At 37.1% G+C, this 16,068-nt stretch overlaps 1 protein-coding gene across 1 annotated transcript in view; it reads right to left on the reverse strand.

The window, feature by feature from the left end:
• Positions 1-1,162: 1,162 nt before the first annotated feature.
• Positions 1,163-16,068, reverse strand: part of LOC134851921 (cell division cycle protein 27 homolog) — a 32,282-nt gene continuing 17,376 nt past the window's right edge. Inside the window, exons 5-14 of the mRNA XM_063868200.1 lie at positions 15,437-15,668; positions 12,770-13,185; positions 12,596-12,692; positions 12,084-12,515; positions 11,663-12,002; positions 11,088-11,494; positions 7,747-7,992; positions 7,030-7,158; positions 6,235-6,466; positions 1,163-1,880 (exon numbers count right to left, since the gene is read on the reverse strand). Of these exons, the coding sequence (XP_063724270.1) occupies positions 1,822-1,880; positions 6,235-6,466; positions 7,030-7,158; positions 7,747-7,992; positions 11,088-11,494; positions 11,663-12,002; positions 12,084-12,515; positions 12,596-12,692; positions 12,770-13,185; positions 15,437-15,668 (2,590 nt within the window). The 3' untranslated portion in view covers positions 1,163-1,821. The remainder of the gene's footprint in view (positions 1,881-6,234; positions 6,467-7,029; positions 7,159-7,746; positions 7,993-11,087; positions 11,495-11,662; positions 12,003-12,083; positions 12,516-12,595; positions 12,693-12,769; positions 13,186-15,436; positions 15,669-16,068) is intronic.

Raw genomic sequence — 16,068 nt, forward strand, 5'->3', positions numbered from 1 at the left:
AAGCAAATAGGAGTTGATAAATTTACAACCATGCAAAACATACGAAATTGAAGAGTTGACCAATCATTCACCTATTCTGTTAGCCAATTTCCTAGCCTGGAAAAACGTCTATGTTCCACTTTGACAATAAGCGTAATAAAATAAGAAACCAGGATAGAGAAGTTATCAAATCGCCTGTTAGTATGTCGAATTAACGACAGCAGACAGAGTTGTTTACCGGAGAAACTCTAGTACCCGATTATAAAACTCTTCCTATCAAAAGTGTAATAACTTCGGTTGAAAATAAGTAGGAATCTAACACAACTTTGACGTAATATTTGAAACCCATGCTTCGTTTTCTTATCATAATTGGACATTCGCTGCTCACTGACAAACATCGAATGAAAATCGTCCGCAGACTGGCCAATATCCATTGATTATTCTCCATATATGAAACTTTAATAAAAACAGGTATATGAAACTTTAATTAAAACATTAAATTTAGTGATTGCAATTAACTCGTCATTCGTGCGCTCAAATAAGATGTACTTGTGCAACGGTAACAGAACGCATTGTACAGCAACAGGAATGTCTAGGATGAAAAATTGAATAGGGTATATATCAGGTGCAAGCGCTAAGAACAGAAGTAGCAATAAACCAAAAATTGCGTATTTCACAAATTTTGTAGCAATAAAAACAAAACTTAATATTGAGCATTATCAAAATTTCCATTCATGTAAGCTTGGCAGTGGAAAATAAGATAATTCATGAAAATTTACCAAGCTTAGTTAAGCATAACCAATCGAAGATTGAAAAGGAGTAATGAACGCAAGTAAACATAAAAAAAAACACCTTCTTCAAAATCTAAAATTTCGAATTTCAAAGAAAAAAATAGATGCCATTTAAGCATTTCTAGAACAATTTATGATTGGCGCTTTTTTGATAACATGAACCCAACTAGAGAAAACTGGATCAACAGGTAAAGTTTTCATTCAACTCAAAAAGTGCATATATACCTAAGTGCATTCACAAATTTCATCAATATGTATGAATGCACATCTGTAGTTATTAGAGACTTTTAAGACTTCCTGAAAAAAAAAATCAGCAGGACATATATAAGAGTCTTCACTACGTTCATTACTCTTAATAATCTGTGAAAATCTATTACATTCATTGTCGTTTCATTTAAAAATTTTGCAATTTGTTGATGTCATGGATTCCTATCCTATCAAATGGTTTTGAAATTTCAACCTGAAGACTACTTAAGGAAAGAAAGCCATCAAACGTTCGGGTCATTGCCACCTGTATTGATATTCCGTTCATTTCCTTATCGGTTCACTGCATTAGCACCATACAAAAACATCATGATGTAGATTATTCTCTAATTAAACATCACCAGGAGTAGATTACAAATTATTAGACAAGTTAATTCAATTTGATTCATAAGTATATTTCAAAAACATGGAAATCAAAATCAAATCCAAAGCAAGAAAACCACAGATAGTTTACCACACAATGCTCCGACCACTTAGAACTGAATTGCTCGCAAACGCATCTATCAAAAACCCTTTTTATCAAAGCCCTAAAAATGAAATTCATCAAACAGCGGTTCTCAAAACAATTGCTAAGGGTTCGAATTCACATTTATTTATTAATTTATTAGAGGTCGCAACAGAAACCAAACAGGAATAAATCATCTCTAAATCAAACCTTGTCGGCTGATTGCAAGACGCGTATAAAAGTTTCTATGTGTGAACATAATTAGTTTTTGTGATAACTGCATCGGGGCATCCATCTTCAATGAAAATCTAGGGGTGAAAGGAATTTTCGACGTCTGCTGGGTTAGAAGAGGTCGTCAAACGTTGAATCAAGTTCGCTGAACAATCCATCACCCATCGTGCCTAAATTACAGGGACTCCAATAAAAAACTTCAGACTTTCCAATAAAAAATTATCAAAATCTTGCAGAGAAACAGAACATTGCCAACAAAAAATGAAAATGAAAACAGTCAGCATATGGAAGTCAACTTTTTATAAAATTTGATTCTTCAAACAAACTGATTGACTTTTTCCAATAAAACAAACCCCATTTGCTAAACCTAGATCAAAATGTAAAATTTTTCTTTTTTTGCTGCCTAGTAGCCGCTTAAAAGGGGGGGGGGAGGCATGTGCCTGGCCTTTCCACAGGAATTTGACCCCTCGCCACCCAAAGACTCAATTTGGCACTACTTTACGACATACTTTTTCGCCCAAGCGTCTAAAAATTATAAAAAAAAGAAAATGGATTGAGTCAATTGCCTTAAATTTGGACAAGTGAGCTATAATAGAAATCATAAGCCAAGACACGCGTGGAAATGTGTTGTCTTTGCTTAAGAACCATTAAATAACAAGGGTAGCCGGTTGCTGTGCAAAAAGCACAATGTTCCGACCATATTCATAAAACCTACAAATAAAATTTCTTCAAATTAGAGTCGTTTTTTGTACGTGGAACCCAATCTACCACTCGTAAAAATCCAATATGGAAAGCGAATGTTTTCATTCAGTGGTGGAAGTCTCTGGAACAAGTTACGACAAAAACTGAAAGATATACAAACTGAGCAATCATTCAAGAAAAATATTAAAACAAATTTTTTCAAGCCGAGTTTTTATTGATGAGTGAAAAAAAAATTGTTGAAAATTTTGTCGCGAAATGCACAATATGCTCGTAATCTATAACTGACAGGAATTGAATCTTACGACCTGTTTCGCTCACGAAGACGCATTATATTTAAACCAAATGAGAATGTTTCATTGAATTCGAGATATAAAAAAGGGCAGTTCTTGGGTCGTCGCTCGTGAACGAAATGTATCTCAACGACACTGTAACGATTTCGTGCCCTATTGGAACGATTGTCAACTTAACATGGGTTGCAATAATATTCTTGCTCAACTTTCTAGTGTTGCGTTGCTCTGAAAAAGAACTGTAATGGCTGGTACAAATAATATGTACGATAGAAGCAGCAACCAAATAATGGCAGCTGGCGCAATTGCGGAGATGGAATTCTTAGTATGCAAAAACCTCAATAACGAAATCAAAGTGGCAGTAGTTTCCTTTATTGGACAGAGAGGACATACCTAGTCAATTCGCAATCTGAACGAATGCTACAAACGCTCTGCAATGGCCGCCTATAATGTACCCTAAGTCAAAACAACAAAGTTCAGATATCGTAGAGACATATATTTGGACGGCTTACATCCCAAACCATCATCAGTACGACAACTAGCCCGCTACTTCCATGTTGTGGTGCTCAATGGCTTACAGTTGAGCTCTATTTATGTTTTGGAAGCCATTCATTTTTTTGTTTATTGTTTACTAGTGGCATTTTGAAAGACGTTCGAGAGATCTCTCACTCAGTTATAACTCTTCTCTTGGCGTAAAATGTCCTTACTTCTTGCGATTTTATGAATTCTTATGGTCATATTAGACTTCTGAGTTTCCAGTATTCCCTCCGTGTGCAAATGGTCGCCTGAATCTGTGCAAAGTATTAAGTTAAGAAATTGCGAAATGACCGCTTCACGTATTTCAGATGAAAATATATCGCATTTTGAAGGCCTTTGCCAAACGATATCGAAAAATCTAGAAATGACCACTTGAAGCTTTTCATTTTCCAAGAGGTATGCTTGAATGGGAACAGAATTTCTTACAATGAGCAAATGGCCGCTTTCAAGTCTTTGGAAGAAGATGTGGAATACTAGCCTACAATGAATATTTGACGACTTGAGCGTTAATTTAAACAAAAAAAAAACCAATGACAGATACTGATGACTCCACCGTCGATTCAAGATGACGGTGTGCAACTATTTGATGACGATGTGAAAAAAAAAATTCAAAAAAACTTCGCGATTTTTTTTTTTTTTTCGATTAATATCTTTTTTCTCGCCAGGGAAGTGCTAAATACAGCTTTCAAACAAGTTAACGTTTGAAAAAACCATTTTTTTTAGCCTAAAAGACCAATTTAACAGGTTATCATCACTTTACTCGGTCGAAACTAGAAAAATTTCAAACCGGTTTTGCTCGACACATATTTTTTTGGAGTTTTTAAATGTCGTTCGAATCACGACTGAAAGGGCTTCAATATTATATATCTCAACCCAGTCCGATAATTATTTGTGGTACCGCATACTGTGTGGATAACAAAAAAAGCAAAAACTAAAACACACCCGAATACAAAAATCCTCCCCACTTTAAATGGTCGGAACAAAAAGCCAAACATAGCCAATCGAATAATCGCAAGTAGACATAAAAAACACAGACTTTGAAAAAATCTCAACTTTCGAATTTCAGCGAACAAAATATATGCCTTTTAAGCGCTTCGAATTTCTAGAACGAATTATGATTGACGCTTTTTTGACAACATTTACCCAATTTGAGAAAACTGGATCAATAGGTAAAACCTTTACTTCACTGGGGAATCTGATAATTAATTTCCATTTTCGAAATCAGAAGTCGATCACGTTTTTCGATACCTTTTCACACTTTTGCTGTTCAATAGTGGAGTTTGCCTTCCTTTTAACAATGGAAATGCACAGAATTTAATAAGAAATCACAAGTCAAACCGCGAAAAACTAAATTGAGCGTGAACAAACTTTAAGACTTTTTAAGACTTCAAGACCTATACAAGAATCTTCACTACGTTCCTTACTCTTAAACAACTTAATTCACAGGGAAATCACTTCATTCACTAGCTCTACAACCGACGCATGTAGAGTCCATGATTCAAATGGAAAAACCGCCTCGTGTTTGATTTCGCATCTGCAATGAAAGCGAGTTTAAAAGGTATACAATTACAATACCCTGAACTAAAATCCTCGTTAACAATGGTTATTCAGCACTGGAAAAGAATCATTTGCTGCAAGAAAACTGAACATAATACAACCCAATTTTGTTGAAAAAAAAATAAAAAACAACAACAGTTCGCTCATGTAAACACGTTTTAGCCCTGTTTACACTTAGCCAAAATAAAGTTGAAAATTAAACGCAGAGACAAAGCGGAGCTTCGCATCACTTGCGATACCACAAAAACACCATTGCAAGCTAGCAGACAGGGAAAAAAAGGAGAGCGAATAAGTCCAAAAACGGAAAACTTCGAAGAAACCACCATTAAAAAACTTGAAAATGTTGTCTGGAATGGCGCTCTATTTACTGATAATTCAAAAACCATTTTCAAGCTAAAACAAAAGATGTTGTCATGAAACAATTGAATTATAACAATTGAAACGTTTTGTGCAATCCGGAGAAACGTATACGTATTATGGCTCCCTCGAGCGACCGAAAATAAGGTTTTTAAGCAGATAAAACATAAGACAAAATCAATTAGGCCAAAAAATTTTAAAAGCAAAAAAAAGGAAAATTACGAAGTCACGGCTAGTAGAATTACAAAACTTGGAGTAAATGGAAACATAGAAAGCAACTACAAAAAAAAATTTATTCGGTAAAAAATTCTAAAATACGGCAACTAAGCCGGGAAAACATAAGCAGACAAATAATACGCCGACAAAGATGCGGCAACTAAGCCGACAAAACATAAGCAGACAAATAATAAGCCGACAATTTTTTTCATACATAACATAAGAAATGCAGTCAACTTGAAAAAAACCATCAGTCAAATTGCAAAAATCAATTTTCAGCTAAAAGAAATTTCAAGATCTTTTCCGATCTTTTAAACTTCGTTCTCTTACACTCAAAAACGCAATTTGTTGATTATAAGCTTATACATCAAACTTCAGCAAACAACAAAGGCAAAAACATCTAGTAACACCCTGAATCGCTCTCCAAGCTCCGGCTGATTAATGCTCCTTCCTTAAGTCATTAATATAGCCAGAGATAGTGGGAAAAACGCCAAAAATTTGAGGAGACCAAATCGCGAAAACTCAAATTCGAGCGTCAAAAATTTTCAGGACATTTTCCTGAAAAAAGTTCCAGGTGGCCTAAATCAGTGTCTTCACTTCTTTCATTGACACTGCTCCCATCAGATTAAAACAAGAATTTTGCTCGAAAAACTATCTTTTTTTTTCAAGAATACGCAACACAAATGAACTAAGCTCGAATATTAACTCTACAAAAAAAAGACAAATGATTGGCGCTTAGTGCTGCGGTATAGTTGAATAACACAGGGGTGAAAATTATAATGAGTGATAGAATAACTACTATAGGTTTAAAAGTTTAAGAAATTAAAGCCCTATGGGTCAGAAGGAAAGACATTAATAAATAAGGTACCTGATCTAGCAATAGTATTCTGCATTTCTTTGTCTCGGGGCAAAAAGTTCTTTTCAATAGCTTGTTTAATTAAGGAACTGGAGCCCTTCGGGTCTAAGTCCATCGCCCAGGCAAAATTCATCAACTCCAGATGCGGTTCTCCTAGTTTTTTGTACACCTGTCCAATTGAGAAGTAGAGAAGGCTTTCGTTTGGAATTTGGAGTTCCAGCTCTTTCAAAACTTTTAAAGCTTCCTAAAACAGAAGCCGTTCTATAAATTTCTTGTTCAATATTATGTGGTTTATTTATAACTTTATTCAAGAACATCCTTTAGCCAACTGACAGTCGGAAAATAGTAATGAACGCAAGGAAAAAGAACTGACTCGTTTTTTGAAAACAAAACTTCAACTTGCGAATTTTAAAGAAAATATATACCCTTAAAGCTCTTTGAATTTCACGAACAATTTATGTTTGACCCTTGTTTGATAACATTAACCCTATTTGAGAAAAACAAATCAATAGCTAAAATTTTTATATCGCTGGGTAATCTGATAATTAAATTCCATTTTCGAAATTAAAAAGAAATTTTTTTTGCGACCTTTACATTTTTGCTGCTCGATAGTGGAGTCACCTTCAATTTAACAAAAGAAATGAAGTGAACTTGAAAAGAAATCAAAAGTCAAACCGCGAAAATCACAATTGAGCGTGAACGAATTTCTTCCTTAAAAAAAACTCATTCCTGAAAAAACTCATTAAGACCTATATAAGAGTACTTACTACGTTCATTACTCCTAACAAGATAGTTTTTTTTACTAACATGACATTCGTTTAGGGAAGACAGGATCATAGCTTTGTGATACTTGCACAGTGGGTGTTTGGGGTCAATGGTCAAGGCCTCGTTTAGTCTTTCAAGGGCTAATTGAGATTTATTCTGCTTGTGCTGTACCTGAAAACCGACAATAGTTCATCGTTACTGTCACGAACTTTTCCAGATTTGAAAACCAAAAATTATTAACAGTAGCTAACAGACAGCTGGAAGTGCCAATGAACTCAAGGATACCAAAAAATAGTTTCGACTTCCAAAGTTTCGGCTTTCAAAGGAAAACATTACCTTAAAGCTTTCGAACTTCCAGAATATTTTCCGATTGACATTTTTTGATGAACTTGAACCAATTCGAGAAAACTGGATCAAAAAATAATTTTCTATTCCGCTGGGAGTTTATGAAAAATGAAATATATTTTTGAAAGTCAACGCATTTTTTAGAATTGCACGTTTGTTAGTGGAAAGCGTAATTTTCCGTCCTTTTGGCAAATAAATATGAAATGAACTTAAAAAGAAATCAAAAATCAAACTGCGTAAATGAAATTTGAGCGTGCACAACTAAGTTTTTGTCTGAAAAAAAATCAACACCAAAAATACCAACACAAAACCTGCTTTAAACCCCAAAATTTCACCACTTAGAAAAAGTTTCAACCTCTTTTCTATTAGGATAAAAGGTTGTTAAATTATTTGGATTGGAATATTGAAACTGACAACGGCAAGGTAGCACAGGAGCAGAGGACTGTTTCGCTTGATGGCCAGTGCTTTAGCATAATGCACCTCTGCCTCCATGTACTTCTCCTGCTGGAAGAACAGCTGGCCCAGACCACACCAGGCGGGGTAGTGGCGCTCGTGGATTCGAACCGCATTGCGGAAACAGTTCTCCGCCTTCGGCTTCAGCCCCACTTCAAGGTACTCCAGGCCTAGCAGAGTGTATGCATACGCGTGATTTGGGTCCACCTAAAAGCAGCAAACCTTAAATCATTCACAATATACAGAAACGCTTCGATCACCAATTTCTGTTTTTTTTATCTACACAAATTCTGAAAAAAAAGTTTTTCAACATCTGGTGAATATTTGAGAGGTATTTGTCAACACTTTTTATCAGCGTTTAAATATTAAATATACGTGCTATCCATCTCTTTAGGAGAAACCGCTATCATTCTCTTGATTACACCTGTCAATGTTTTTTGGGCTATAAAATTTGGTCTGAAAGTGCTACATTTTGTGTGAAAAAGTTTGCTTCCGACTGAAATGGATACATTAGAATCTACGTCACAAAAAGGAAAATATTTTCAAAACGATGCCAGAATGAAATATGATTGTTTTCAGATTCGAATTTATTATACACAGGCGAAGCTGCACTTCCCAAACACAAGCAAAAAAAAAATGCCAAGAAGTAGCTTTAAAGGGTTAAAAAAAGAAATATAAGTAGTAATGAGTTTTGAAAAATAAATTACCCCTACAGGAATCGAACCTCAGTTTCTAGACATTCAAGTACTCAAGTCGACTGCTCTAGACAACAGTGCCAATGACTCTTAAATAAACCAAGCATTGGTCACTAATAAAGTGAAGAACACATGCTATTAAACTGCCAATACTACGCAATGAACTGCGACCAAAAAGATCACTAAAACTTCCGATCTGGGTAAAAAATTGGACTTTATAAATCTGTAATCACACAACTACTCAACAAAAAATACTACAGCAGAAAAACACTTTGATGATGGTCACTACACACCAGATCAATACAAAGACAATTCGTAAAACGCACGGAAGACAATTCCGGACAATGAAGTGAAACACTATGTTAACAAACATACTTCTAGGCCGACGCGCTCTGAAATTCTAGGAATAGCTTCGCAAGAAAACAGCTTTTCCCAGAAAATCATGGCGTATTCTTGCTCATCTCCGCTATGGACATAACACATAATTGAAAAGCTATATGTCGCGATTGGATAAACATTGATAACAAATGCCAATACTAAGACGTTAGTCCACACGAAACACCGTTTCTTGAATGTTGAAACATAAATAATGAAACAAAAAAATATAAATGTTGAAACAAAACTTGGTCTACCAAATGTTCGTCTGTCTCGATAAACAATCATTCTAGGCAAACAGCAAACATGCTAAGCAAAACATTAGAACATTAAATTAGCAAGGAACAAAACTTACGAAGCGAAACAAAGCCGAAAATCCTTGCGCATACACCAGTCGAGCCGAAAAAAATGAATTTTTAAAAAAATTTGAAGTCCTCCGTGAAACTACAATTAACAACACTTGCAACTAGAATGCAAATTGCCTACAGCACTAGAAAAACCCTACATGTGGCAACTAAGCCCACAAAACTTGAGCAGACATAACGAAATTCCGACATTGAAACTTGTACCTGAAAAAAACTTCATTTTCAGACTATTGAAAAAAATCAAGGGTGAAATCTGGTGCGCGATAACGTTACCTCTAGGCCAAGTGGGAACAAACCTGGAAGTTGTTAAGGTTCAATGGCACAGATTCAAAGCTGCACTTCGCATACACTTGCGAGAACACGACCGAAAAGCAGCTCTATCAGGTGGAAAAAAAATAGAAATAAGCCTCGAATTAACAAAAACTCGGCTACGTGAAGGATTAGCATCTGCGACCTACTGCAATCAAGAGATTTTGAGTCTCACGCTCTATCCACTCAGCCACGCAAGCTTAACAACCGACAAACACTAGTCACGAATAAAGCAGCTACATATACTAATAAATTGCCAATGCGATTGTGGCACCAAATACAAAATCTCAATTTTGCAAGTAATAATTTTGAATATAACAAACTGAAGGCATCCACGCTACCTTTGCATGTAACAAATCGCAAAGCATCAAGCCACATTATGTACAAATTTAAGCATTTCAAAAAAATTCGAGATACATTGAGTTAGAATATTTCTGAAATCGAGTTTTCATTATTGTTTGAATTAAATAACCTTTTTCGGCTCATTTGATGAATTAAAAACGCATCAACTGCGTTAACTTATAATTATTCGAATGTTAAAGCACATGCTATGAAAAAGCTGTAAAGGTGCTTCAAAAGTGCACCAATATTTGCGGCTTAGATTGGAAAAAAGAAGGTTCGTACTAATACACTCGCTTCGCAAGTGTAATTAAGCAAGTAAAAAATCAAATATTTGTCAGAAAAACGTTAAAGGAAAAACAAGTCTAGTCCCCGATTACAAGACATTGCTCTCGCAAGTGTAAAAACTGACGGCCTTATCGGAAAACCCCGTTGAAATTGTAAAATTGCTCAACTCAACAACGGTGTACACGTTACCACACTTTCTCGGTTCTGCGCATTACCAGACAATCTCGATTCTGCACTAACTAAAAACTGCAAGATTGACCTGGGTACAAAAGGTTTGCCCTACTATGTGTAACAAAAATATCCCCTAGAACGGCTTATACTCACTGAACGAACCCTATGAAAACCACAGTTACTGTTTGACGTACGAGACAAAATCTTAAACTTGACGAAAATTGTTGAGTTCTGTACAAACGAAAAGACGAGTTAAATAATTTTTCGTATTTGCAGCTACAAAACAACAATAAGAGTAGTGAATTTAGGGCAGATACCCTTTCAATTATTCGACTTCATGACCACCCAAAAGTTTTTGACCTTGGTACAAATTTACGGCATCCCTTTTTGACCCTAATTTTTTCCAGAAGACACCTTTGGCGCGAATATGTACTCACTTTTCGAGGAAGGGATTCTCTGCCCCAAGACCACCCAAAAGGTGCCGCATTTGATATTATTTTACAATATCATTTTTTGGCAGATGCTCTTAAATTTTTCTGAATAAGCCTTTGGCGCGGAAATTCGCTACTTTTTGAGGAGCTCGCGCCAAAAAAACGCAATGGTTTGATCAAACCCTTGATTTAGGAAAGCTCGGAACATCGGTTAGACCGATTTAAAAATATCCCTGGAAAAAACCCTAGATCCCCGCATGACTGTTTTAATTTATAAAAACCTACATATTATAATGAACTATTATTGCGCAATCTTTGTCATTGATAACCTGAATTGCTCGTGAAAAAAACTGGATCGCATGTTCGTGTTCCTTCTGTAGAGCAAAACAGTTTCCGACCACACACCAAACTTGTGGCCTGTCTTTACACAGAGTTACTGCTTCTTGAGCCAGATAAGACAACTGTTCAGACTGCTTCAACTGCCAAAGAGACGTCGAGTAAATGTCCAGGCCTTTCACTCTGTATGGTTCTAAATCCCAAAGACGTTTGAAAACCTCGACTGCTTGACGGAACTCAGACTTCTCGAAATGTGCTCGTCCAATACACTCAAGCACAAACCCTGTTTCGAACTGGTCTAATGGCAAGGTGTGTAAAACTTTTATTGCTTGGTCGCTCTGGAACTTTGATAAATTATAGTATGATTTTCCGAGCACCCTCAGCGTTTGAAGGAGAGGTTCTAAAACAACAAAATTCAAATCAGCCTCATCTACACATAAACGACGCTTCACCAAGTCTCTTTCCATATGTACAAAACAGTGTTAAAAATTATTTCTAAAATTTATTTTTAGCTTAAATATGAACAAATGGCAGGCGATTTCACTTAACCGCCGTTTGAAGAACTCACCTAAATCTTCGCTGTCTATCGTGACCCGTGTCTGGTTACCTTCTGATATTACGGGCATTGCAATTTGCTTAAAGGGAGGAACTGCTTGGACTTCAGTTAGACTACAGGGATCTGCAATCGCAGTCTGAGTGGATACGTGCACAGGAGAAGCTTCGGGTATATTGGGCTCTGTTTTAATCGTAGAGGGTGAAATGCATTTCAAACTTTTATCGTTTAACTTCGCAAACATTTTCTCGCCCTCTGCATTAAGAACATTTGTTATCGAGTTTGATTTATTAGGGGCTCTCTCCATTCTCTGTCTGCGAGATATGGAAGCTTTTGATAGCACTTTCGAATTCTCCTAAAATAAGAACACACAAACTCAATTATTTTCAAAACATTCAAAATATCGGAAGAAATTAACAAAAAAATATATTCTAACCTTAAGCTGATTGCTTCCCATGTATAGTCTTGAACTTCTGCGGAGTCCTCCCCCATTTCCAGGAGCCGATTGAAGTGGAGTCACGGACACGTTGGAACTGTTCCCATTATTCGTCTGCTGACTCGGCACCAGCCCTCCTCCAGATGAGGAGCTCATTGTAGCTGTTGACCGCGTAGCATTGACAACTGTCGTAACCGGCTTCGCGCAGTGCACCTCTGTTTGACCAGCCGCTTTGGCGTCCGGGGTGGAATTGTGGCTACTGGATGGCGTGCGATGACTGGTCGATTGGGGTTGGTTGTTGGTGTTGCTGTTAGCGGGAGCCAAGGGCACTGCAGATTGAGATTGGATAGATGATCCACCTTGATTGAAGTTTGACAGGGTAAGAAGAGCAGCTTGGTGAGGCACCGCTCTCTTCGATGATTTGTATGATTGCTAAAACGCCAGTATAATTATTTATATGACTGAACGAATGGATTCGGGTCGGAAAAGTCAAAGAATAAAAAACAAGCTACCTTTATTTTCGTTGGAGCTCGTGGTGCTGCTCCATCCTGACCAATTTGTTCGTCCGGTGTCTCATAGAATCCAGTTTGGCCACCAGCTGGAGTTTCTCTGTCATCAATATTTTTAAAATCAGAGTTTCCATTAAAGCTACTACAAAACTGAATCGCAATATTACAGGTACTTACGATATTACAGGGGATGTTTCATTGGAGCTCCCCTGAGCTGCCATCAATTTACTCTGTCTACGGGTAAGTCTCCGTGCAGGTTCACCTGAATGGGATCCTTCTCCGATCTGACTCAAACTTCCATCTCTTCTACTCCCTTCGTCATCTTCTGTGTCATCCGACAGCACATCCATCATCTCCTCTCCTCCTGTCGAGTTCTCGTGATTCCCACCTGGTACATTTAGGAACATCTGGGTACTGTCGTTCGGATCTCCAACATGTCCCGTGATGTTCATCGAAATGGCACTGATAGAATTCAAGTTTTGCTCGCGTTTCGTGAAATCCCCTGTTGGAAACTGTGATTTGGATGGCGAGTTCTGGGCAAAATGTGGGTTAGGCAACCAAGGGGTTGACACATCTCTGGGAGCACCAATATTCTGTAAAAAGAACAATATGATTATTAGCTCAGCATAAGAGCAGCCGGCTTCTGTGCAAGCATCACAGAATGCTCTGTTTTCTAACCACAGCTATTTTGAAGAAAACTAAATCGAAAAAATAGTGTTTGTTTTTTTTTAAATAAATTATTAATTCCGCAGATTAAAAATCTGACCTTCAAATGCCGTTATTCAGTACCAAAACATTTTTTTTTGTGGGGAGTAGATTTTTCATTTAGTTAAAAGTAATATTTTTTAGCCTATCAAATTTGAGCATAGTTCACGCAGAACTTACTCACTTACGGCTTGAATTTAAGGGGGGAGATTGTTCACTTGGTCTATTAAGTGGGAGATTTTTCACATGGTCCAATAAAATAAACAAAGAGGCAAAGCCAAGCTTCGCATTACTTAAGATACAGCACATATATATAGCGTCACCAACTAACCGACAGAAATGGACAAGGAATCGACCCTCTGCCTTTTTTTTCAGGGAATCGACCCTCTGCCGACCCAAAGGGTTCCCCCTTTGAACTATTTTGAGATATCCAATTTTGGCTGACGGACCCTAAAACTTTTCTAAAGACGCCTTTTTGGCCTGTTTTTTTTCAAAGTTTTGCCTGCGGCGCAGAAATTTTGGCCAAAATAAGGACTTTTTAGTGCTTTGCAGAGCTCGGAAAACTAATTTGGCCGACCTGAAAAAAAGGTCAACAAAATTTGAAATTTTTTTTGAAAATCCGCCCCATACCCCCCTCCTTCTCCTCCTCCTCCCCCCCTCTCGAGAAAATCCTAAATCCTAGATCCGCCGCCCCTGAATTCTTGAGCACGTTGTGGCGAATAAGTTGTTGAGAACCTGTCTTGAATAACAAATTCCTTCCAAGAAAATATGCCGAGAAGAAAGACAATTAAAGGTTAATAAAGCATCGATATAAATAAACAAAGCTATCAAAGCGGTCACAAAGCCCAAATTCTTGAGCAGACAAATGTTGCGCCGAAAAAAAATTATAGCGAAAAATTGTTTATAATGCGCTCGAAAAATAGTCTATAAGTCACCCCTCAAAACATTTGGATAATTTTTTTGCTCCTCGAACGACACAAAAAAAGAGGTAGGTAGCTATGCATCTAAGCCGGATTTGGCAAATTTACAATCATCTTCAAAAAAATTTCAAATAGAACGGTTATTTAAAATGCAGACAAGCTCAAAATTCGCCAGTTCATTGACGAAAAAAGTTTGACGGAGATGACAAACGATTTCAATCATCCTGTGAACAAATTTATTTGCTGAAATAATTCTAGTACCCGATTTCAATAACCAAAAAGTATTCTAGTACCCGAAGAATAAACATCTTTGAAACCAAGTGAATCAATCAACTTCATCCGCTCTTCGCCATATTCGCAACATTGATACCTTTTTTGAAATATCAATTTAAGCTCACGACAGAAAAGGCTGAGACATAATACCACAATTGACCAATTCCGAGCTTTCTCAAAGGAACACAAAATAACGCCATAAAAAATTTTTGAATTGATATGAACATACAAGTTACGCCGAGTTATTGTTCCAATCACCCTTTCCTTTCCTTTAGGGATCGAAAGGAAACAATATGGTCAAGGATGACATTTTCACTAGAATTTTAGTCCCTCGAGGAAAACTTGTTGGGGATCAATTGTGCTATCAGAACAAAAGCTTTGGATCCTGATTCGAATCCCCCCTCCAAATTGACTCGCAACTCATTATATAATTGTATTATCCCTCACCCTATTCTTTCCCTTTTTTAAATTTCTGTTCATAGATTACTCTAATCGGAACATTTTGTGCTGCTAACACAATAACCGCTATCCTCGTTTAATTGGCATTCGCTTACTTAGAAATCTGAGGTTTGATACTGAATTTCAGATTCGATAACAGTATTTGAATAGGGCTCGTGACGCGAATTTAAAATCTAAATATAAATGAACGGCAAAAAACAAACAGCAAGAACAAACCTGAGCTTCGAACCACATGCAATAAAAGAACATGCCCCCGACACTGGGACCCCTCAAACCGTGATGGCAGAGGGATTCGAACGCTCGATTTGAGAGACGTGTGCCTTACTCCCACTCGGCCACGGCCTCAAAGTGGTTTGTTGAATAAAATGTTAGCAGAAAAAATCTTGTAACCAATTTGATTTTGGTACTGTTGTACTTCGGCACTGTTGAACGCCCCCGATAACACTTGCTAATCACAAGTGTAAAAACATTATTATTAGTTACGTACTTCAAAAGCTACAGATTGCCTTGACTTCGCAGCAACAGTTGGCGGGTTATTTTCCGGCTGCCGCAGACAATAATGAAGCGAAGAGGGTTTACAAAGAAGCTTATCAGAGGCGTCTCCGCTGCCTGCGGCTTCGCCAATGTCACAGAGGTGTTGATAAGAGGACCACAAAAAGGGATTGAGAGAAAGACTTTTTCTGTAGAAGTCGCTAGCACTACTATATCTGCACGATATCCTGTAAACATGACATAATTTGTACATACATATCGTAATGCGACAACTCGCAATGAAAGACAACTTCTATTTAAAAACAAATAGCAATATACTCACTGTCGCGCCGTGTTGCGAGCTTGGCAACAGAAAATAGGATGTTATACAAAATTTAGAGCCGGTTAGCACCGCGAAGCTTATGCCGAAGTTCTGAAGTAATAAATTAACTTTCAAACTTTCCGATTTGTCGCTTTCCTTAAATTTTGCGAGTTGCCTTTTGCTACGAGTTGACGCGGTACCCATACAAACAGTAAATTCTTTTTTTTTTACTTAAATTTTGACTGGAAAGGTATCGTATTTTGATTTTAGAAAAGGCTTGAACAAGATGACAAACTCGAAGACGTATCACGCTTTTGGCTGCCTAA

Source organism: Symsagittifera roscoffensis, chromosome 1 (genome assembly GCF_963678635.1).
Source record: "Symsagittifera roscoffensis chromosome 1, txSymRosc1.1, whole genome shotgun sequence".
Classification (NCBI taxonomy): domain Eukaryota; kingdom Metazoa; phylum Xenacoelomorpha; order Acoela; family Convolutidae; genus Symsagittifera; species Symsagittifera roscoffensis.